The sequence below is a fragment of the Cnephaeus nilssonii genome, assembly GCF_951640355.1.
Source record: "Cnephaeus nilssonii genome assembly, chromosome: 7".
Classification (NCBI taxonomy): domain Eukaryota; kingdom Metazoa; phylum Chordata; class Mammalia; order Chiroptera; family Vespertilionidae; genus Cnephaeus; species Cnephaeus nilssonii.
Genome location: NC_137078.1, coordinates 78,077,262 through 78,101,469, shown reverse-complemented (window position 1 = coordinate 78,101,469; position 24,208 = coordinate 78,077,262). Strand labels below are relative to the sequence as shown.

The window sequence follows — 24,208 nt, the reverse complement described above, 5'->3', positions numbered from 1 at the left end:
TCTTCTACATATTCTGCTTTTTTCATCTAAACTCTGTTTTTGAGGTTTATTCATGTTGATAAAGGAGGACCTGATTTGTTCATCTTGGACTGTAATGTGAGTGGAGCCCCTGCCACCGTGTAATAGCTATTGTTTGTAGTCTATTATTTAATTGTATGAAGAAAGCATTCATTATTGCATTTGACATCTGTGAACATGTGTCCTTATGCATACAGGCAAGAGGGTGTTTTGGATAGATACCTGGACTATAATTGCTGGGTTGTACACGTTCCTTTATTTTGCCAAATTACTCTCAGAAGCACTGCATGACTTACAGTGTTGTGTTGGATAACACCTACTACCATTTGACATATTTGTTGTGTGGATCCCTGCACTAGGGTGCAAGTTTCATAACAGAGGAATTTTGTCTCTCTCTCTTTTTTTTTTTTCATCTATTCCTTTTTATTTATTTTTTTAAATTTCTTTATTGATTAAGGTGTCACATATTTGTCCTCATCCCCCCATTCCCATCCCACACCCCTCCCCATGGATGCCCCAACCCCCTGTTGAACTTAACCATTGGTTAGGCTCTTATGCATGCACACAAGACCTTTGGAAATTTTGTCTCTTTTGTTTTCTGTGACTGGCATAGAATAGGCATTCAGTCAGTATATGTTGAGTGAAGGAGTATTTTATGAATTTGATCTCAAAAAGTGTGGTAGGGTAGTCCAGAGAAATAGACTGTGATGTCTGTTTTCCTGTACCCATTTGCTGATGAGCAAACAAACAGAGACCAACTGACTTTTTGGGGTTTTACATCTAGATAAAGATAAGTTCTTGGAAGTCAGAATCTAAGGAAATTAGTTTTCCAACTCTCAGTTATTTATTAAATACTAGTGTATATCTAGCACTGAAATGTGAAAACTTCAAGGAGTTCAGATCAAGAGTGGTCTTAGATGGGTGGCCTTGAGGATTACTTTTTTGTGAACTTTACGGTGCTTAGTTCTTGGCATATAGATGAGGCACTGTGCGTGTCTGTGGAATGAATGAGGGAGCTCTTTCACTCTGGAGTCTCACTCTGGCTGTCTTTGTGGGATTCCTATGGAAAGTAAACAGTTAATGAGAAAAAGCCAAAGAAGTCAGGACGAACAGGTAGGCCCTGCAGGTGCTTTCCCAGAAGGCAGCAGGCCACTTGTTGAGAGCTCAGCTAAATGAGAAGAGACCCAGGGAGAGTCCTGGTGATCAGAGTGAACGTCGTTAAGTAGTAGAAGCAGAGCTCCTGCAAAGAAAAAGAAGCGCCCAAACGTTGGACCTTGGAACATGCCTTTTCCTTAGAGCAGGCGTCCTCAAACTATGGCCCGCAGGCCACATGCGGGTGTTTTTGCCGTTTTGTTTTTTTACTTCAAAATAAGATATGTGCAGTGTGCATAGGAATTTGTTCATAGTTTTTTTTAAACTATAGTCTGGCCCTCCAACGGTCTGAGGGACAGTGAACTGACCCCCTGTTTAAAAAGTTTGAGGACCCCTGCCTTAGAGCCTAGTCAAGAAAAAGCGTCTGTTAGGCCCTGGTGGGTGGCGGTGGTGGTGGAGTGTCTTTTAGCTCCAGGAATAAATGGGAAGCAAAGGGGTTTACTGTAGACCAGGCACTGAGCCAAGCACTTTATAGACATGATCTCATTCACCTTTTCTACAACCCCATTTAGTAGTTGGTGGTGTTCATATTTTACAGGCAAGGAAACGGAATCACCTAGCAAGTTAAGCTGCGCAACTGCTAAATTAACAGAGCTGGGAATTGAACCTAGGTCTGCCTTAGTAAAATCCCTCTGCTCCTTTCCTAGCCATTATTTCTTTGGAGCAGAAGGCAATAAAGCCTGATTTGTCCGACATATGCAAAAGTTTAAAAAGAAAATCCTCCCAGATCAACCAAAGGACTTGTATACATGCATATAAGCCTAACCAATGGACATAGACACCAGGGGGGTGAGGGCATGAGTGGGGGGGGGGGCGGGGTTGGGGTGCAATGAGGGATAAGGACACATATGTAATACCTTAATCAATAAAGGAAAAGAAAAAGAAAATGCTCCTAAAAGTCAATGTGCACAGTTCTGTCAGGCTTCTCAGAAAAACCTACAGCAGCAGCAGTCATATTAAACAGCTGTCTCTTTTGGCCCTGAGTTGATCAGTTTCAGGAATTTGGTTTGCTTGTATTTCATGAATAAAATTCAAGCTTAGCCCTTAAGGTATGCATCTTAAAAGTTCCAGTTCTCTTGGTTGGAGGAATGAAGGCCTGGTGCCTGCCTAGAGAATTGCATTGGAATGCCAGATTTTTGGTGAGTAAATGCTATCCGGTAGCCTGATTAAGTTGATGTTGCAGGCTAATCTCCTTGTCTTGTTGCTTGCTGTGGCCTGTGGTGGCCATAAGATGGTGCTGCAGCTTTGCAGTTGGCAAAGGCTGAGGGCGAGCTGCCACTGCAGCTGTGAAGCACGGGTTGTCAGCAGGGCCTCAGAAGTGGTTGAGTGGGAGCTGGTGATTTAGGGCTTCTCGTTGCTCTCCTTTTGTGAGGGCGACTTTTCAGTGTCCAGGGAAGGTGGGTAGAACTATACTGATACAACTGTTTAGGGCTGGCGTAGCTAGCGCTAGGCAGGCTGCTTCTCGCTGTGTGGGCTGGATCCTTTTGGCAGAGATGAAATAACTGCAACTCAAGAAACTCACATAACCTCTTTCCTTCTACTCCATTCAGAGCCCTTTGGGTGGTGGTGTGTCATCTGTCAGGCACTAGACTGAAAATTGGGGTGGACAAATCCCAGTGACATAACAGGGTGACTTTTGAATCCAACTTCTTCTAGACCTATTCTTCACATTTCCTGCCCTGTTGCAATTTAAGGAACAACCATCCGGGCCTCATTTTAGCAACTTCCTCCCTTGCTCCTAAATAGCAAGTGTTACCTCTTTGTTTGAGACCTGGGTTCAAGTGAGTCTAGTAGCCAATTCAGAATAGGGGGGGACCTTCTTGTTTTACGGAACCAAGTACAGACTTCCATCCCTGCCACAATTAGAGCTCGTGTGACATGGGATTGATCTTAAAAGTCCTAAACAGCAATTCAGGTTCTGGCTTTGCCACTTACTAGCTGTGTAGCCTTGAGCAAACTAATCAACTTTCTTAAGGCTCCTGTCAAATGTAAAATAATAGTTTTGACCTTTTATGGTTACTATGAGAATTAAATAAGATAATCCATAGCTTAGCACAGGGCTTAGCACAGAACCAGTGCTGAAGTAGTTAGCTGTCAGCAGCAGCAGCAGCAGCACTACGTCCTCACATAGCCTTTCTGTTGTATTTGGAAGTGGTGTCCTTCTTACCGAGTGGTCCAGATCCTGCACTCGGAACTGGTTTCCAGGTTTTTCCTGTGTGTCATTGGTCAGCAGATTTAACAGGTATCCCTCCCTCCCTCCCTCCCTCCCTCCCTCCCTCAATAAATGCTACGAGAGTCTTCATCTTTAAAGCCTGTGTTTTTTTTAACTCTGAGAATTAGGCTCTAGTCTCGCTTAGGTTATAATTTGATTAAAATAATTTTATTTCTGACCAGAAAAATATAGAGAATATGTCTATCTTGCTAGATATTTTCTTATGGATGTCTTGGTACAACAGTTGAAATCTGTTTCCTTTCAGAGTCTGGGGGCCATAATTGCAGCATCCCCAGCCCTTAGCCCTTCCGTTCCTGGTTGGTTCCAGTGCTGGTTTGCTTTTTCCCTTTTACTCCTCCTCCTCCTTCTTCCTTCACATTACCTTCTCCCGTGGCCTCTCCTCTTCCCCCTCCCTTTTCCCTTTACTCTTACAATCTCCCCCTGCTCCTCTCCCTCCCTAATTTCTCCCCTCCCCTGGTTTCTAGCTCCTTTTTGCGTTCTGTTTGTGTTTCTGAGGGCAGTGCTCCAATTACCTCATATTTGGAGAGATGAAGCTGCAGCCAATCCGGTTTCTGTCTGCTTTTAGGTCAAGTGATTTCTGAACTGCAGTGAGATGCTTTGAATTTGTCTTGTTGCAGCTCTGAGCCTGTAAGATGGCTGTCTGAATCGGCAGCGGCTGGGAGAGACGGAGAGAGGCGGGGAGGGAGGGAGAAAGAATTGGAAGGATTGCCGGCACAGTGCATGTTTTTAAATGGGCATCTAATCCGATGAAACCACGGTTGGGATTGCTCTGGGATCCCAGGACTGGCTTAGCTGCATTTTTGCTGAGATTAGGAGAGAAAAGCGATGGGAAATTCACTGGGCTGTGTGAAGGAGCCAAAAAATTCAGTAGCTGTTCCTGAGAAGGCTCCTCTATCTCCTAAGAAAAGGGTTCGGTTCAAAAGGAAGTGGAGGGGGAAGAAAACCCCTACTCCAGAGGTATCCCCTGAGGAAGAACCCTTGGAAGGAACTGGAGTCACTGAAGAAACAGAAGCCCTAAGGAAGTTAATAGTGAGTCTCCAGAAGGAGGAAGGAGTGGGAGGGGTAGAACATCCCCCTCCAGACATTTTAGTGCCTGAGGACTCGGCCCCCAGCTCAGGTGTGGGAGATCAAGGGATGATCCTGCAGGTGAAGGAGAGATTCCAGGGGGAGATCCAGACTGCCCACCTTTTGCTAGAGAATGACTCATCAGCTGCCGGAGGGGTCTGGGATTCCCCGGAAGAGGGGATGACTGTCATCGCTCACCTGCTTGATAACCCAGCAGAGAGGAACTGTGAGAAGTCAGTGAGCCAACTGGTGGAATTTCCGAGGACAGCATCCTGCAGCAGCAGGGCTGTGCTGCTGCCTTTGCAAGGAGAGACCGCCGTGGAGAAAGCAGACACTCCGCCGGGATGTCAGAGCAGCACCTTCCCCAGCAACACAGGAAATGAAGACCAACTTCCAGAGGGCTGGAGTGTATGGGGAGGATCCAAGGGTATGTTAAGTGCCTCTGAGACAGGTTCCTGGATTGCAGAGCATTCTGTCCCTTCATCACTGTCGGAGCAGTCGAGGGGCCACAGAGGCGCAGAGCCTGCCCACATGGGTCGAGTGCCCCACGAGGGTCTCAGACTGCCCGCTTCTCAGAGTGATTTGTCCATCAGTGGCATGACTGTGAGCATTTTGCCCTCCTCTGGCTATGGCAGCAGTGGGCCGCACTTACGTGGCATCCGGCCTAAAGATACAGAACCGGAAAAGAGCTCCGTGTCGTTCTCAGAAGAGGACGGCACCCTTTCTTTGGAGGCAAGCCACACCCCATCATGGGGTCTGGAGGAGGTAGGTGGGCCTGTCCAAGGGATATGCAAGCAGCTGTTTGGATTCCTGGCCCAAAGCTTATTTAAGTGGAGTGGAGTGAGCAGTGAGGATCTTGGGGCTTCTTCTCAAACTTGGGCCGATGTCAGGGACTGGGAGTTAGTGACTGCTGGGCTTGGCAAACAGACTGCCTGAGGTCTGCCCCTGGGTGCTTGGAGCCAAGCCTTGTCTCTGGGGAGTCCCTAATTCTGGGTAACCGGGCAGCACAATTGCTCGAGCTTTCTGGTGGGGCTATCTCAAGGTGCATTGCTAGTTAGTACTTACTCTCGGGCAGGTCTGTTTATCAGCTTCCCCGCACAAGGAGTTTGTGGTGTAGTCTCTGAAGTGAGTGGAGAAGGGGTGAGGAATGTTGAAGGGCGGAGGAACTGACTTCATGTAATTGCTCTTATGACGCTCTTACTAGAGCTGATGCAATCCCACTCCTCGGGACACAGCTAGTGACAACACTCATTCAGTATTTGTAGAGGGGGACAGGGATAGTGGTCCTTCGGTTCCTAGTTCCGGCATTAGATGAGAGGGACATAGAGTGGTCCGGAGATTAATCCAGAGAGGGGGTTAGGGCAGTTTGAAGGTTTGAGGCTAGAAAAAGTTGGTTTTTGGATTGGATTTGTTTATGGCTCTGACAGGTTTTTGTTCGTGAAGTATATATGAAGGCATTGGTGGTGGTAGTAGTGATGGTGCTGGGAATGTTTTTAGGATCAAGGAGCAAGTGAGAATTCAAGAGATCTGAACCCTGAGAGGGAAGGAGAACTCAGCAAGGCCCTGGGTGGCCAGTGACTGAAGTTATAATGCACCAGTGACCAAAGAACTTTTGTTGGCATGTTACCCTCTGCAGCAGAAATAAACACTTTAGGATCCCAGAGCAGCAAGAGGCGGGAGGTGAAGTAGGGCAGCCGCCTTGATGTCTGCACAATAGGGATGTGGCCTACCTGCTGGTGCCTGCTTATCACCAGCAGCATGAGGCTGGGGAGAGACACACACTTTAAGCTGATGTGTTTACAGTGTCCTCTTTGGGGAAAAGTTTCCTGCATAAAAAGGCCCATCTCAGTGCCCTTTGTTATTACAGAGTTTGAAGACTCCCAACAGTTGCAGGGGAAAGTGGCCACTGGAAAATATTCATTATATGGCTAGGCGAGAGGCCTCCCTGGACTTTCCCATATAAAAGTGTGTATGTGTGTGTGTATGTGTGTGTGTGTATGTGTGTGAAGGTGGGAAGGAAGGCAACCAGGTTGCTGGGGTGGGTGTACAAGTATTTGAGTTTCACTAAATAAGAAGGAATATCAAAGTCAGCTTTCGTCTTTGTGGGGAATGGATCTAGAGTAGTTGGGGATAAAGCCAACTGCTGAACTGGTTGCTCTTTTGATACCACTAGCGTTGAGTTGAAGTTGTGGAGGCATCATAATATTTTAGGATTCATGCTGATAAATGAGAGAGATTTTTAGAAAGTTAGGAGTATAACATTTTAAGGGAAATCAGTTCTAGATAATGGACTGTAGGTGACCATGGCACTTTTAGTATGGGATTTCCTCACTGGGAGGGAAGGTTCAGAACTACTCCATGAGGAGTCTTAAAGAAAAGATTGGCCTGGCAGGCGTGCGTGGCTCAGTGGTTGAGCATCAGGAGGTCACTATGACCTCCACTAGGAACCAGGAGGTCAGGGTTTGATCCCCAGTCAGGACACATGCCCAGGTTGTGGGCTTGATCCCCAGTGTGGGTGTGCAGGAGGCAGCCGATCAATGAGTCTCTCTCATCAGTGATGTTTCTATTTCTCTCTCCCTTTCCCTGCCTCTGTGAAATCAATACAAATATATTTTTAAGGAAAGGAAGGAAAGGAGGGAGGGAGGGAGGGAGGGAGGGAGAGAGGGAGGGAGGGAGGGAGGGAGGGAGGGAGGGAGGGAAAAAATAGGTGGGAGAAACCTTTGGACCATGATCAGTAGTTTGCCTGTATTGAGAGTGGTGTGATTGTTTTGCTGTTCAGTATGTTTTATGTGCTTTTTTGTTTTCAATATGTTAGAGCAGTAACCCTCTTCAGAAAATAATTCAAGTTCCAGAGAGGTGTCTGTCCTTGGCATAACTCGGGCCATACAGTCTCTCTTGTTGGTCATTCCAGAGCATGGTAATGGGACTAGGCTGTGGCTGGACATACACTTTGCAGTGGGTTTTGGTTCTTTTCAGGATAGAAAGAAATGGAAACTCATTATTCTTGCGGGTTTTAGATAAAAGAAGAGAAATTGCCTGCTTTCTGTTCATCTGGTATAGTTGATTCTCTCCTTGTCAAGAAATAGTTAACACAGAAGTAGGATGGCAGGGGTCAGCTGGCAAGAATGGTTTCAGAGTGACAAGTAGATGAGGATTTAGAGCTGGATGGGAGTGGGTTAACAGCATTGCACTTTGATGTCAGACCAAGGCCTTCTCTGGCCCATTCCTTCTCTCAGGAGAACTCCCTACTCCATCAATATGCACAATACCTGGCTTTTTGGAACAAGGAAAATTGTTAAAAATCCCATCCTCCTCCCTATCTTGGCTCCCACTGCCAAGTTCCTGCCCACACTGTTAGTGGATTCTATTGAATAAAGAATTTGGCTCTATTCCAATGTCCTTGCCCCACACCCTATAGACCCTACAATCTCGGGTGATAGTGAGATCTATAATTGGGGGCTAGTAATGTTGAGGAAGAGATCAGTTGGTATATTATTTTCTGGGCTCATTCTTTCAGTTTACAAGTATCCCTTTCCGAGTTCTCCTCCTTAGTTATAGGGAAAGTTGTTTTACTAATATTGGTTTTGTATTGCAAGAAGAGAGCAAAATTAACTAGATGATAACTATTGTAGGAATGTAGCAGTTAAAATTATAGCTAAGAGTTTTATTTAAGAAAGGATTTTTTCTTTTTAAAAAATTTTTACTTAAAAGGAATCATTATTTTGTAGGTATAACAATGGTGGTATGATTATATTAAAAAGAGTGCTTATCTTTTAGAGATACATACTGAAGTGTTTATGGAAGAAATTATGTATTTGGAATTTGTTTCATAATAATAGGGGATGAATGAAGTGGGTAGAGTATAGATGAAACAGGGTAAGTTATGAGTTGATAATGGCTGAAACTGGGTTATGGGTACAGTCTGTCTCTTTTTGTATGCATTTTTAATTTTTCATCCCAAATGGAAAGTTAAGAAGAATACTGGAAAAATTATTATATGCTGCATGTACAAAAAAGGATGAATATCTAGAATACAGGAAGTGTAGTATAGGAGTAGTGGTTACAAGTGTGAAGCTAAGTTGGGATTTTTGCTCTACTACTCACTAGCACTATACCTTGGAGCAAGTTACTTAACTTCTCTGTGACATAATTTCCTCATTTTAAAATGAGGATACGTATAGTATGTACTTTGTGGGGTTGCTGTGAGAATTATATTTAGTAGAATTGAAAACTATCCATATTCTGTGACCTAGGATTTCCATTCTAGTTATATTCCCTAGAGGGAGCTTCAAGATTCTGATTGGAATACTGACCCCCGACCTCTATCTGAGTCTGATGTTGGTAAAACACAGCTGTCATTAGATACCTCTATCCAGGCATTTTTCATGAATAACTGTTCTGTACCCTCTTCTGCTCTCAAGTGAAAGTTTTTAAAGTCTGGTGCCTTCTCTGTTATGGGATGAGGTCAGCTAGAAACTTCAGGACATGAGAATCAAGTATCTGTTCATTATACCTAGTCTCAGTCCCTGAGAGTTATATATATAGGCTTATCCAACATACAAACTCCTCAGCCAGGTATTCCAACCACACCTGCTACCTCAGCATCTATTCTATCTAATCTTTTCTCCTATATCAGTTGCCAATTTGCACCTTCTTATTTTAACAGGTCAACCCCTTAATCATCTACTATTCCTGTTTTAACTTATTTCAACTTCCAATCTTTGTATCCACTTTCTGCCTAGAATTCATTTCCTCTTTCTCTTCCTCTGTTCTATAATATCCTTCAAGTGTGTGTTGAAATCATACTTCTTTAAGAAATACTTTTTATCACTTCAATCCATACTTAGTATTCATTCTGCCAAGATCCTCTTTTGGATATCATCATATGCTATATTATTGTTGATCTTTTGGGTCTTAAATTATATGTAACTTTTTCATGTGATCTACCACATATGACTAAATATAAAACTTTTTTCCCTCCAGAAATTAGCCCTCAGAAAAAAGTGATTCTCTTTGTATTTGACTTTATAAAGTCTTTCTTATTGGTCTGTCAGTGAAATCATAGTCATTTCATTGAAAAGGATGAATGAATTTGGGTCACCATCTGCTAGTTCAATTTACTAGTATATCAATTTTTGTAGAGATCAACTGACATAATTGATTAAACAAAAAGAGAGACCAAAAATTTAAGAAAGTTTTAGTTACTGTTCTTGGGAATTTAACCTCCTAATTTGAGGTGTTAAAGATAATTATATATAAGTAGTAATCACATTAAAAACTTAAAATTACTCAGATATTTATAAAACACCCACAGACAACAAGTGGTCACATTACAGAAATCATAAGCACCAATAGAATGAATGAAACCAAAAAAAATCCAGTGTTATGCAACTGGATTCTTGTGGCTGAGAGTGAAATTTCCAGTGACTCCATGTATCTCCGAAATCTTAGAAATGTAGAAGATGTTTTCTAGAATATTCAAACAACAGCTTTATTTTTTTAAGTAGATTTATTGGTGGAAAAGACATTGATGTCAAAGATGCAGAGTTTGAATAACATAATTTTGTGAAATGTAAAAGTGAAAAAGCATTAAACTAATGCATTACATCCCTAGCTGGTTTGGCTCAGTGGATAGAGCGTCAGCCTGTGGACTGAAGGGTCCTGGGTTCGATTCCAGTCAAGGACACATGCCCGGGTTTCGAGCTCCATCCCAGTAGGGGGCGTGCAGGAGGCAGCCAATCAATGATTCTCTCTCATCATTGATGTTTCTCTCCCTCTCCCTTTCTCTCTGAAATCAATAAAAATGCATATTAAAAAAAGAAAAAAATTAATGTATTAGATGTACCACTTAATTTTAAACAATTGTATGTGTAAATAAATTTCAAAAAGTGTATGTATTCAAGAGAACCACAAAGCTTCCCTTCCTCCATTCCTTTCTTCCATTCACCTGTTAGCATTTGGGAACGTTTGCGGACTGCCTTATTTCAGCCAGATATGGCATGTCTTAACTAAGACATGCAGAGCAAGCATGTCTATTTTTTGTCCCCCCCTTTTCACCTGGCTAACTTCTACTCATATCTTAAAACTCCGCATAGATGTTGTTGTCTCAGAGAAGTTCCTTGGAATTGCTAGTTGGGTTACTTGCTTATCTCTGTCAGTGTTGACCTGTCTGTACAGTATATTGCCTCCTCTACTAAATGGCTTGGACTTGAAGCTCAAGGTTGTGCTTTTATATTGAGATACCAAGAACTTAAACACAGCTCCTTGAACATAGTTGTTGATTGCTCGAGAAATAACAGCAGAATAAATAAATGGTGTTACGCTTTTTTTGTTCTTCTTTGTGGTGCCTGGAATTGTGTTAAGCACAGATGAGTTGTTTAGTAAATACTTGTCAAATTATTAAGAACTAATGAGGTTACTAGGTATGTTTCGGAAAAGGAATGAATCAGGCCTTCAGACGGTAGGCGTGCGTGGTCTCCGGAATGGCAGTGAGGCTGCTCTCCCTCTCTGCAAGGCGGGAGGGAGAGAGCTCCCCGACACGGGAGCTGGGTTTCTGCATTTGGCAGATTAAGGTAAAAGCTTCTGTGTATTCTAAAGGACAGCACTGTGCACATCATGTGTGAGTATTAAATGAAGAGGGACAAACGCCAAATTTAATTCCTGAGATGGCTGTGACAATAATCCCATTTTTCTCATTCAGTTCACAGTCTAGGAAGGGCCTTAATCCAACCCTCCAGGGACCCAAACACTTCCCTGTCTCATTAAAGCTTTTGTAGAAAATCCCAAGTAAAGCTGTTCATTGAACTATTTTCAGTGCAATATACAAAGATACTGTGATTGGCAGATAGGTAATACTATCAGAGGGACTGACTGTGGTTGTACCGGACATACAATCATGCAATGTCAATTAACTGGAATTTCTTTTTTGAGTAAAAAACACAAAAACTCATTTTGTTTATTCAAGTTCTATCCCTTTTAACTTCAACAAATCTATTTCCTGTGCCCAACAATGTCTTGCCTTAATATGTATGTGAAGTGGCTATAGTGAAAGTACTGGGATAGGTCACTGGTGAGGGGTGATCTAGTCATTGAAACAATAGCTAGAAATGTGAAGGAGAACTGGAGTAGAATTGGCACCAGGGAGGGGCTATTTTCACCGGACTTACGGGATGATGGCTTGGGTGCTGTTATCCATTATTGTTGGGTCCTCAGCTTTGCAATCCTGTAGCTGCCCCTCATCCCCTGTACTTGGAGTTGATTGAGTTTTAGGGGAAGACTTACAGTGTGATAATACTTGTTAGAGATTGATTGATGCAATTTAATTAATTTACAATAAGAATAAAAAATTAATTGAAAAATATCCTTGGGTGAGGATTAACAAAACAAAAAAAGAATTTAACTGCCCAGTGATACAGTATTTGAAATGGCCACTCTGCATTTTGTTGCTTTAGGATATTATATGGGAAGGACATAATAATCTGAAGGTTGTCAGAGCAGTGAGGTGGTGGGTGGAGGATGGATTTGTAGGATGAATTTATCAGCTGGCATTGTCAAAGTTTGGCAGCCTGATTGAAATGTATCTATCAAGGGACGAGAATCTTGGAATGTGCTGGGTAGGCCACCATTTTACTGTCAAAATCTTAGAGGCAATACTTACTGATTTCCCCTTTCAAGACTCCATGCAGGCTACCCATATTCTTTTATTCTCATAGCCTTTTGTTGGACATCTTAGTAAGATTAGCCTGCAGCTTTCTTTCATACTCAATAAAGTATTAGTAAAAGTTCCTAGCCCTGGTGTTTTCGTTTTTTTCTTCCGAATTTTAAAGTATCTTCTGCTGATGTTTAATCTAACCTATTATGAGTTGAGTTTATAAAATTAATATTCAGAGACTCAAAAGTGCCTGTTGTCGATTGTCCCTGTACTGACCACCAGGGAGGCGGTTACTCCCTGCTGCACCTAATGGAGATGTCTGAGAGACCATGCCTTCCCTGCCCAAACCTTCTTCTAAGAGCCGTATGTCTGAAGGGAGAAGGTTACTCCATGTCCTATCTTTGGCAGATCTCTGACATCTACATTAGTGGAGAGTCCGGGGACATGTCAGCCAAGGAGAAGCTGCTCCTATGGACCCAGAAGGTGACAGCTGGTTACACCGGAATCAAGTGCACCAACTTTTCCTCCTGCTGGAGTGATGGGAAGATGTTCAATGCACTTATTCATCGATACAGGTAGATGCAGTAGAATTTCAGTATGCCTGGAGGGGCTTCTTCTCATCTCTTGTTTGTAATTAATTATTATGTCACTTTTCCCCTCAACCAAGAATCAAGAATCTGATTCATTGTATTCATTTAAAAGAGGAATGTGTACTGAACTCCTAGTGTTCTAGGCCCGTGATCGGCAAACTGCAGCTCATGAGTCACATGCGGCTCTTTGGACCCTTGAGTGTGGCTCTTCCACAAAATACCACGGCGTGGGCGAGTCTATTTTGAAGAAGTGGCGTTAGAAGAAGTTTAAGTTTAAAAAGTTTGGCTCTCAAAAGAAATTTCAATCGTTGTACTGTTGATATTTGACTCTGTTGACTAATGAGTTTGCCGACCACTGTTCTAGGCACTGGACACAAATAGCAGTGAACAAAACAGCAGAAGTTCTTGCTTTCATGGAGGTTATTTGTTTATTAGGCAACATACAAATACATGTTTGCTGTCCTACAGTGGTAAGTGCAATGGAGGGATAGAGAGTGACAGATGGGGGGTTGTGGTATTTTGGACAGAGGGTCAGAGATGGTCTCTCTGATGAGGATGTTGGAGCAGAGCCGTGAGGGCGTGAGTCATGCAGGCCTCTAGGGGTCAGAGTGTTTCAGTTGGAGGAAGTAGCGAGTACAGAAGGCCTGATGTGGAGGTTTGCTTAGAGAGCTGAGGAAGAGCAGGTGGCTGGAGTGAGGTGAGCGAGGAAGACAGGAATTTTGAATGACAAAAATAAAAATTAATACACTTTTAGTGGTCATAAACATGCCCCCCAATTTTCACTCTGTAGTAGCTTATGATACCTTTCCCTTGAAACACAACAAGGCTACGACTGTGTAAGTTCTGAATTGGGGAGTGCTGGGCTCCTGGAGTGCAGTTGAAAATGGAGTTAGTACTAGGTACTTTTAAGGTTTTCTTTGTGTGAACTCATGTGTGGCGTGTAGACAGTGACCTTTCATGTGTGTTGGTGGACTTTTACAGGCCTGATCTGGTAGACATGGAGAGGGTACAGATCCAGAGTAACCGTGAGAATCTGGAGCAGGCTTTCGAAGTGGCAGAAAGACTGGGCGTCACGCGGCTACTGGATGCAGAAGGTGAGAGTGGACCCAAGTTAAGTATGTTTGGCAATATTTACTGTTCCTTCTCCTGGAAGGTTCCTTTGTTCTGACTAAGACATTTCTTACCCTTCCTCTCAGATGTGGATGTGCCATCTCCAGATGAAAAGTCTGTAATCACTTATGTGTCTTCGATTTATGATGCCTTCCCTAAAGTCCCTGAGGGTGGAGAAGGGATCAGTGCTACGGTAAAAGAACACTTAAAATACCTTCTGACTTTGATTTGTTTGGGTAGAATGTATTGAGTCAACCATATTTCTCATGGTATACAGAGCATTTTTATACAGAGCAAACTGAATCTATACCGTATTCATACACGGTCATTGTCCTTGGTCCCTGGGAGTGAGTCTGTCACTAATTTTGTAGCATCTAGCCTAGACTATTCTAGGTGTCAGGAAATTGAATCCCATCTTGGGAGCCCTTGAGGAACTTTGAAACTGGGACTCTGAGTGTTACACTGAACAGGAAAAGGATTTTATGTGGTTTGGGGTGGCCTGAGCTACTTTCTGATGTACTTGTTTTTCATACTGCTAATCAGAATGAAAATGTGTGGTATTTACCCTTTGACATTAGGAAGTAGACTCCAGGTGGCAAGAATACCAAAGCCGAGTGGACTCCCTCATTCCCTGGATCAAACAGCATACAATATTGATGTCAGATAAATCTTTTCCCCAGAACCCTGTTGAACTAAAGGTAAAATTATGGACTTGCATTGATTTTTTATAAATTAATTCTGAGGAATAAGTCTCGGAGCTGTTGCTGCTGGTTTCTGGGTGAGGTGGTACCAAAATTTGGGCCACATTGTTTGTACCCATTTATTCACCACATTTTAATTTTGTAGGCACTTTATAACCAGTATATACACTTCAAAGAAACAGAAATTCTGGCCAAGGAGAGAGAAAAAGCAAGAATTGAGGAATTGTATAAGTTATTGGAGGTAAGGAAGCTTATCCTTTGCTGAGACTTGGGGGTTGCTGGTTTGCTCTTTTGTTGTGTCTTTGTTAGACCTCCTGCATCCTCTTCCCAGCCTGCATTAACAGCAATATGCTAGGGTGACAAATCTGGCATCATTCTCGGCTGGTCTTGAAAATTTGTAGAAAGGGGCAGTAGAAACCATCTACATTTTCTAAAGGGCCTATTGAAAAGTGAGATACATTTAGCACTGGCTATGTGACTCAGTTTATTGGGCGTTGTGCCATGCACCTAAAGGTTGCTGGTTCAATTCCCAGTCAGGGCACATGCCCAGGTTGTGGGCTCCATACCTGATAGGGGGGTGTGCAGGAAGCAGCTGCTGGATGTTTTGCTCTCACATCGTTTCTCTCTCTCTCTCTCCCTCTCTCTCTCTCTCTCTCTCTCTCTCTCTCTCTCTCTCTCTCTCCCTAAAGAAAACAAAGCCGACAAACAAAAAACAAAACAAAAAATCTTTTTTAAAAAGTAACATGCATTCAGAAATTTAGAGTTTTGTGTGAGTTTTCTTATTTCTCAGAGAAACTAAGTCTTCCCTAAGATGGAAAGAAAAGAGACTTCCACTCACATTTTGATTCCTAGAGAATTTGGAGCCATAGAGATGGGCATTTGAATGGGGGTTATTGAGAGGACAGGAGGAGTTATGTAACATGTATCAGGAATGGAAGGCTTTAGAGCAGGAGTCCCAGCATTTAGAGGTGATTGTTTTGCTCTCACCTCAAGGAGAGGTACTGCTAAATATTCCTATGTTGTCTATTATTAGACAATGGGAAAACTGCTAAATGGCTGGGTAAAGAAGCAAGAAGTGATGGCAAAGAATAAATTAAAACCAGGGCCTGGGGCATGGCTGTGCTTTGGACTAAAAGGATCTCTGGGTTTTTTTAGGTGTGGATTGAATTTGGCCGAATTAAACTGCCTCAAGGATATCACCCTAATGATGTAGAAGAAGAGTGGGGAAAGCTCATCATCGAGATGCTGGAGCGAGAGAAATCACTTCGACCAGCCGTAGAGAGGTGAGTCCAGAGCCTGAAGCGGATCTGACATTACTGGGATGCTTTGGGCCCTACACTTGACTCTGATTTTGATCTTATTTTAGGCTGGAATTGCTGCTACAAATTGCAAACAAAATCCAGAATGGTGCTTTGAACTGTGAAGAAAAACTGACACTAGCTAAGAATACACTGCAGGCTGTAAGTCTCTGACTGTTTTGTCTCACTTCTTATGTCACGTTTTTCACTTCTCGCCCTGTGTTCCAGTAGTTGAAGTTAACATTTGAGGCATCCAGCTGTGCTACTTCCTTACTCTTGGAATTTCAGTGGGCCCCTTGGCTCCCTAGTCCTAGTGGGTGGGAGCAATGGGAGTGTTCCCACTCTTACTCTCCCTTTCTCCCTCAGGACGCTGCTCACCTGGAGTCAGGACAACCAGTGCAGTGCGAGTCAGATGTCATCATGTACATTCAGGAATGCGAAGGTCTTATCAGGCAGCTGCAAGTGGATCTCCAGATCCTACGGGATGAGAACTATTACCAGCTAGAAGAACTGGCTTTTAGGTGAGGAACATGGAACTCATACAGAAAGTTTGCTTACTGCTGAGGCTCATGGCTCAGGAGTCAGGTATTGAATTTTGTGACTTGACCTTAGAGTTCAGGAATACTACAGGTATTTTGGCTGGGAAATTCTCATGGTGGAGGACAATTTCCCCTTATTGCAGGCCCTGCCCACTAAGTAAGTGTAGGGTTTCCTAATCATTGTGGTATCTTATAACACCCCACATACTTCAGAGTGGCCTGCAGGGGTGGGTACCAGATCTGGTTTAGAATGCTGGTGATCTGATACGTCACTTTGTAGAGGAGGAAACTAAGACCCACAAAGGGGATGAAGATCACCCAAGACACATGGCTTATACAGAGCCAAGACTAAGACTTACATCTTTGGACCCCCTAATCTATTGTTTATTTTGTTATACCACCTTCAAGTTATATACACAGGTATTTGCTTCCCTCTAGTTAACACTGTAATTTGATATTTGCCTCTCTGCCAACTCTGTACAATGAAGATGTTAATAATATCACTTTGCATTCATGTAACACTTTCTTTTCTGATATCCTCATCCTTGTCAAATGGATAGGCAAGATTTTATTTTAAAAAGTACATTACAAATGTAAGTCTCCTCCTTTCTCTTCTTACATTTCAGGGTTATGCGTCTGCAGGATGAGCTGGTCACCTTGCGCCTAGAGTGCACAAACTTGTATCGGAAGGGCCACTTCACTTCACTTGAATTGGTTCCACCCTCTACTTTAACCACTACTCATCTGAAGGCAGAACCCCTGACCAAGGGAACCCATTCTTCTTCTACCTCCTGGTTCCGAAAGCCCATGACTCGGGCTGAACTTGTGTCTATCTCGTCCTCTGAAGATGAAGGCAATCTCCGATTTGTGTATGAACTACTGTCTTGGGTAGAAGAAATGCAGGTGGGTGAATATTCCAAATGCTTGTACAGTGCACAGCAACTTATCTAAGAGGACCATGTTGCTCTGTGTCCCTTAATTATTGATGCTGCCTAGGACTCAGACCCCTGTTTTCTTAAATTTTAAATGGATTGGATCAGCTCACATCCTCAAAATTCCACACTGACTAGCATAGACTTTTCTGACTTAAAGCCATTAGAGAATTTGTTCCCTTCAGCTAACTGTGCTCCAAGTGGGAGCTTGTGGGAGAAGTTGCAGAGTCTATAAATCTCAGTTATTGTTTCTGAAATTTCCTCATTGGCAGAGAAGCTTAATTCTTCACTTTTTGTGTTTGGCCATAACTCTTACATTTAAGCAAGGCTTCTTTGTTTCACAATGCTGAGGGGCACTTTAAAAGAAAACTATTTTTCAATTACAGTTGACATAATATTATAGTATTAGTTTCAGGTGTACAACATAGCGAGTAGGCATTTATATATAACTTACGAAGTGATCACCCCAATAAGTCTAGTATCCATCTGACACCATACATATTTACTGTAATATTATTGACTGTATTCCCTGTGCTGTACTTTACATCCCTAGGGGGCACTATTTGCATGTATTCTAGGACAGCGGTTGCCAACTTTCGGACCTCACAGACCATCAGTTGGCGACAACTGTTCTTGGATAATGGTTCAAGTTCAATATTGTCCTCCTTATCCTTCTAACCCTTTTGTTTGTGTGAGATATTTCCCATCTTCTGATGATGGAGTCCCCATGTACCAATAAATAAAAACATTCAAAGACAAGCTAATGTTTTAAAGTTCATTGGCCAATAGTTGATGCCGTGAATGAAGCTTATTATTTTCAGATATTTCTTTCTTATATCCATTTTTATTGTGAAATGAAGAGACTCTATAAAGGGAAATGCCTGAACTATAAAGTTAAGCATCTTCAGCCAGTGGAAACACCTTCCTGGTTGGTAAATTTAGGAACATCTTCCCATAATGCAGCAGCAAAAGCCTGCCTCTGCTGCTGTAGCTGGTGGGGTTTAGTTTCTAGCTCCTTGGGGGGTGATTATGGCATATTTTTCTGTAAGAAATCATAATGGAGATATCCTTTTGCCAATCCTCTACCTCTAGCCCCCTTGTCCAAAAGTTGATTGTGACAATTTTCTTTTTCTGCCAACTTAGCAGTAAGTTATTATATATGTGTTTTTCTTTTTCAGATGAAACTGGAGCGAGCAGAGTGGGGCAATGACCTGCCTAGTGTGGAGTTGCAGCTGGAAACACAGCAGCACATTCATACGAGTGTGGAAGAGCTGGGCTCAAGTGTCAAAGAGGCCAGGTTGTATGAGGTGCGTGGCAGTCAGAATCCATTAGGGAGGTAGTCAGGGTGGGTAACAGGGCAGTACGCACGATACAGCTGTCCCTAAGGAGAAGGGGGCTTTGGCAAGGAATGGTAACCATAAGCAGCACTTTACAGCAAACTCCTTTTCACATGAAATGTCCTTTTGCTCTTGAAATAACCTTGTGGGAAAGATACTTTTTTTATTAACTCTTTTTGGCAAAAATGAAGTGATCCTGAAAGCTAAGGTCAGTATTGGTAAGTAGTGGATGCATTTTCCAAACTCAGACCCTCTGTTCCAAAAGTTCATGCTCTTTCCACTTCACCTTCTGTCTGCAGTAGAGAGCTGGTGTAGAAAAATTGTTCAATCTCTCTTCTTTACTCATTCTACCTTCCCATTTTTTAATTTTTTAAAAAAATATATTTTTATTGATTTCAGAGAGGAAGGAAGAGGGAGCGAGAGCTAGAAACATCAATGATGAGAGAATCATTGATTGGCTGCCTCCTGCACATCCCACACTGGGGATTGAGCTGCAATCCCGTCATGTGACTTGACCAGGAATCAAACTGTGATATCTGGTTCAGAGGTCAATGCTCAACCATTGAGCAACACCAGCTGGGCTCCTTTTTTTTTTTTTTTTTTTTTTTACTTCAGCTCTCCCCTTCAAAAAAGAAGTTGAATGATTTTGGAATCATTAGGCATAGGTTTTGTGTTTTTTTTAAGAAACTTTCCAGAATTACTAGAATAATAAGACAGTATTCTCCCTGCTGAACTGTTCCTCGTGTAGTGCTGCTCCAAGCTGTAAAATCTGACCCAGAGTTTATTATCTAAGCTTCTATTTTCTCAGAGTAAGTGGTCTCTACCTGTGTGCAGACATAATGTTTACATAGTTGAAACCATGTCATAAATATAGTTTACTTATCCTATCTCTAATGTGTTCCTGTTTCATTCCTTTCTTATCAGGGAAAAATGTCTCAGAATTTTCATACTAGTTATGTTGAAACTCTTGGAAAGCTGGAGACGCAGTATTGTAAATTGAAGGTAAACTGACTAACTCTGTGTTCTGTTCCTGGAGAATCTGGTTTCCTCCAAACACCTCCTTTCCCTAATTTGACTGTCTTGGTTTTCTGTTTATTAAATTACATCATGTACTTTGCCATTGTTCATATGTATATAATATTTTCTTAATGGAGCAGAACCACTGCCCCAGAAAGTTTTAAGTAGAGCTATCAGTGGTTACCTGTGGTTTGTTTGTTTTTTTAAATATATTTTATTGATTTTTACAGACAGGAAGGGAGAGGGACAGAGAGTTAGAAACATCGATGAGAGAGAAACATCGATCAGCTGCCTCCTGCACACTCCCTACTGGGTATGTGCCCACAACCAAGGTACATGCCCTTGACCAGAATCGAACCCGGGACCCTTGAGTCCGCAGGCCGACGCTCTATCCACTGAGCCAAACCAGTCAGGGCGGTTACCTGTGTTTTGAGACACCAAAACTAAAAGTTTGAGGTTGATAGGGAAGGGAATTCTCCCTGTAGTCTTCCTTCCTGTCATTCAAGATTGCTCAGAGTATGACAGGCCCAGGATCATTCTTTATCCAGGGAGCCCCACAAAGGCCAGGTGAGTTCCAACTTTTAGCTAAAATTGACAAGGGTTCTGGAATCCTGTACTAAATCTAAGTCAATGGAGAAGCACCCAGAGTTTAAAAAACAAGACAAAATTCATTTCCTGAGTTATTCTTCACTTTGATGTCAAGTGTACTATCTTCTGTAGATGAAAGTCTGGTGGTTTAACTTTGTAATCCTTGCTTTGTCTAGGAAACTTCTAGCTTCCGGATGAGGCACCTTCAAAGCCTGCATAAATTTGTTTCCAGAGCTACAGCTGAGTTAATTTGGTTGAATGAGAAAGAGGAAGAGGAACTAGCATATGATTGGAGTGACAACAATCCTAATATCTCAGCCAAGAAAAATTACTTCTCAGTGAGTCTAGCACAACATGCCTGTCATATTTATGTAATAGCAGCAGAAGGAGACAGAGGGTCTAGCCTGCTGAGAGCTAGGGTTCCTGGATTTTCATTCTGCTAGACAGAAATAGGGACCCTGCTTAATGCATCTGTATATGTGAGAAGTATCCATGGAGAGAGGGAAATCCAGCCCTGGAATGAATTACTTAGAATGCATTGAGAAAGGCAGAGTCTTGGGTTCATGGAGCAGCATGCAAGTAGAGTCATTTCAGAAGCAATATAGCTTTGTGGTTAAGATTATAGGCTTCAGAGTGCACTAGACCCAAGTTAACTTATCCCTCCACTTACTAGCTCAGTGACTTTGAGTACGTTTTTTTAATCTGTCTGGACCTCTGTAAAATGGGATAATAGTACCCCTTCACAGGGATTTATAAAAGACTCAGTAAGATTTAATAACTAATAATCTTAGTATTGTTTAACTGAAGTATACTCTTGGCTTCTCAGAAATGCTGAATTCTCCATTTAATAATTTTTTTGGTCTCAATATCTTTTTTAAAAAGTAAGTTTTTATTGATTTTTAGAGAGAGAGAGGAAGGGAGAGGGACAGACAGAGATAGAAACATTGAGAGAGAAACACCAATTAGCTGCCTCTTGCATGCCTCCTACTAGGGATGGAGCCTGTAACCCAGGCATGTGCCCTGACCGGAAATCAAACAGGTGACCTCTTGGTTCATGGGTCAGTGCTCAACCACTGAGACACACTGGCCGTGATCAATCTCTTTTTTTGTGAAATGGGAAGGAAAATTCAGCATTGGACTATGGGACAATGCTTTGTATTCTTTTCAGTGAAAGATGTATATAAATAAGTAGGGTTATTTTTTGCTACTTTTAGTATTTCTACATCTCAGAGGATTTTTAAACATTTTATAAACCCTCTGCAAATAGGAAACGTTTTTACTAACACTTTAGATACTTTAATTCCATTAATTTAGAAGTGTGGTTTTTTTAAAAAAATATAAGCTATTCCTGAATAGAGAGTGGTATAGGATCCTTCTGAAGTAAAGAAGAAATAATAGATATGATAATACAATAAACAGTCTGTATGAGGATGGAAATAAAGCCATGAAAGAAATGTAAATAAGGTGCTTGGAAAGCATCAAGGAGGACCAGTCAAATCTGATTCTAAGGTTCAGTACCCAGCTTCACAGAAGAGCTGGCATCTAAACTGGGTCCTGTAATGTGAATAGAATTTCGAGCCAGAGGTGGACACCATAGTCTGAGGGAATAGTCTTAGCAAAGCCAACCAGTCAGTGATACAGATCCGCTGTTGTGTCAGGTGCGGTGTTAGTGGGTGCTGCCATGAACTGGCCACTCTGGCCAAGCTATTTCCTTTCTCTGCTTCCAGTGCTCATCCTGTGTTCCCCCACTTACTCAGCTCTGGCTGGGGTCCCAAGTCCTTTGTGAATCATTTGCCAGTAATTCCAGCATTTTTGCTGTTCTCTGAACTCCTTTGGCATGTATTGTTCATGCATCTCATTTTGGCATTAGCCACAGTGTTGCAGGCTTTTTAAAGGTAGGGCAGGGAACAGAGCCTTTTATTGCTACTCTTCCCTTAATAGCACTTATTGCATAAAGTTGAATTCAATTTTCAGGAGTTGACAATGGAACTGGAGGAAAAACAGGATGTGTTTCGGTCTCTACAAGATACAGCAGAGCTGCTATCACTTGAGAACCACCCAGCCAAGCAGACTGTGGAGGTATGTGACTTGAGAACATGTAAGGGCCAAGTGCTCAGAGGTGGTTGTTTATAAAAGTACTCAAATCAGAGGCTTTGTTCTGCTGCAGGACCTGGAGGAAATGTCCGGGATCGTTTGTCTTGGGGTTTCTCCCTTTTCATCCCAGCCCCCAAAAGACTGCAAACAGTTTTGATGGTCTATGGGCAATACTACGAGAAACAAGATTGAATCCTAACTTCATGGGGAAAATGGCTTGGACCACATATTTCCCAAATAACTGTCCGGATAGGTCCTGTCTCTTGTTGATGTGGTGCCTTTGCCCAGAGAAGTGGAGCAATCCAGGAGGGTTTATTTATGCCTGGGTTTTGCTGGCCAGATCATGTAGTTGCAACTGAGTGTGGAAGAGGCCTTTTCTATGTAACCCCTTCTAACAAAATCATGTTGGATAAAAGACAAGCCTCTTGCTTATGGAAGCATTGAGCGGCTGCCAATCAAGTACCGCCATGTATCTTCTGTATCCTCTCTATCATTGGCAGCCTTGTCCTTGGAAGGGAGCATTGCACGCATATTTTGGGTCAATTAATCTCATGCCCTGCTGTCTGTGCTTGGTGGTTGCAGGCTTACAGTGCCGCTGTCCAGTCCCAGTTGCAGTGGATGAAACAGCTGTGCTTGTGTGTCGAGCAGCATGTGAAAGAGAATACTGCTTACTTTCAGGTATGTGGGCTTTGTGTTTTTCTGTGTGCATGTTTATGTGTAACTGTGTGTGTGTATGTTGTAGAGGATGAGAAGAATATTTGTTTTTATTTTGGCAAGAGATTTTGTGTGTCTGTGCATATACACAGGGGTGGGCAAAAGTAGGTTTACAGTTTATATGGAAATACAATAATCCTATCTAATAAAGAGCTAATATGAAAATGGTCATCACACCCTCATGCCCTCATGTCCTCATGCCCTTGCACAGGAACTGCTCAGACACTCAACACTGGGGAGAATGGCATGGGGAACAGCCAGGCACAAATGAGCTCACGAAAAAGGCACGGAGACCAGCCAGGCTGTGGCCTGGGAGAGGGACAATCTGCCCGCCCCGCAGTCCTGGGCACCTGCAACTGCGGCCCAGGCAAAGCCGCCCGCCCATGGTCCCCTGTGGCTGTGGCTGCCCCGGGTCCTGGGTGCCTGCAACCATCTGGAGGAGGGAATCCTGGGTCCTGGGTGCGGGGCGAGGCAGAGGCGGTTAGGGGCGATCAGGCCAGCAGGGGAGTAGTTAGGGGTGATCAGGCTGGTAGGAGAGCAGTTAGGGGCGATCAGGCAGGCAGGCAGAGGGGTTAGGGGTGATCAGGCAGGCAGGCAAGTGGTTAGGAGCCAGTGGTCCCGGATTGTGAGAGGCAGTTGGACATCCCCCGAGGGGTCCTGGATTGGAGAGGGTGCAGGCCAGGCTGAGAGATCCCCCACCTCCGTGCACGAATTTCGTGCACTGGGCCTCTAGTTAATAAATAATAATGCAAGAATAAACTCCGTTTTGTGTACTCAAAATTGTAAACCTACTTTTGTTCACCCCTATATATGGGAAAGGCAAGGTTAAAAACTGATCTGTGGCCCTAGCCAGTTTGGTTCAGTGGAAAGAGCATCGGCCTGCAGACTAAAGGGTCCCAGGTTTGATTTGGTCAAGGGCACATGCCTGGGTTGCGGGCTTGATCCCCAGTGGGGGGCATGCAGGAGGCAGCCGATCAATGATTCTCTCTCATTGATCTTTCTGTCTCTTTCTCCCTCTCCCTTCCTCTCTGAAATCAATAAAAATATATTTTTTAAAAAGCCAAAAAAGTGATCTGTGTCAGTGATCTTCTGTTGTATAAACCAGCACCCTAAAACTTAGTGGTTTAAAATAACAATTATTTAGTTAGATCATGATTCTATGGGTTGGC

The 24,208-nt window shown here is 42.9% G+C and overlaps 2 protein-coding genes across 10 annotated transcripts in view; both read left to right on the top strand.

Annotated features, from left to right (window-relative positions):
- Positions 1-24,208, top strand: part of MACF1 (microtubule actin crosslinking factor 1) — a 331,345-nt gene that overhangs the window by 144,436 nt on the left and 162,701 nt on the right. For all 9 annotated transcript variants that reach the window (XM_079776973.1, XM_079776975.1, XM_079776977.1 and 6 more), the window contains exons 6-19: positions 12,528-12,694; positions 13,691-13,803; positions 13,906-14,012; positions 14,398-14,517; positions 14,666-14,761; positions 15,676-15,803; positions 15,887-15,980; positions 16,185-16,339; positions 16,984-17,260; positions 18,468-18,596; positions 19,551-19,628; positions 20,408-20,569; positions 22,206-22,310; positions 22,908-23,003. In XM_079776973.1, the coding sequence (XP_079633099.1) occupies positions 12,528-12,694; positions 13,691-13,803; positions 13,906-14,012; positions 14,398-14,517; positions 14,666-14,761; positions 15,676-15,803; positions 15,887-15,980; positions 16,185-16,339; positions 16,984-17,260; positions 18,468-18,596; positions 19,551-19,628; positions 20,408-20,569; positions 22,206-22,310; positions 22,908-23,003 (1,827 nt within the window). The remainder of the gene's footprint in view (positions 1-12,527; positions 12,695-13,690; positions 13,804-13,905; positions 14,013-14,397; positions 14,518-14,665; positions 14,762-15,675; positions 15,804-15,886; positions 15,981-16,184; positions 16,340-16,983; positions 17,261-18,467; positions 18,597-19,550; positions 19,629-20,407; positions 20,570-22,205; positions 22,311-22,907; positions 23,004-24,208) is intronic.
- Positions 3,724-5,404, top strand: LOC307102708 (uncharacterized protein; the record flags this gene model as incomplete). The annotated part of the gene is made up of 1 exon (XM_079776407.1): positions 3,724-5,404. Exon 1 carries the CDS (start codon positions 4,229-4,231, stop codon positions 5,402-5,404), a length of 1,176 nt encoding a protein of 391 aa, XP_079632533.1. The 5' UTR covers positions 3,724-4,228.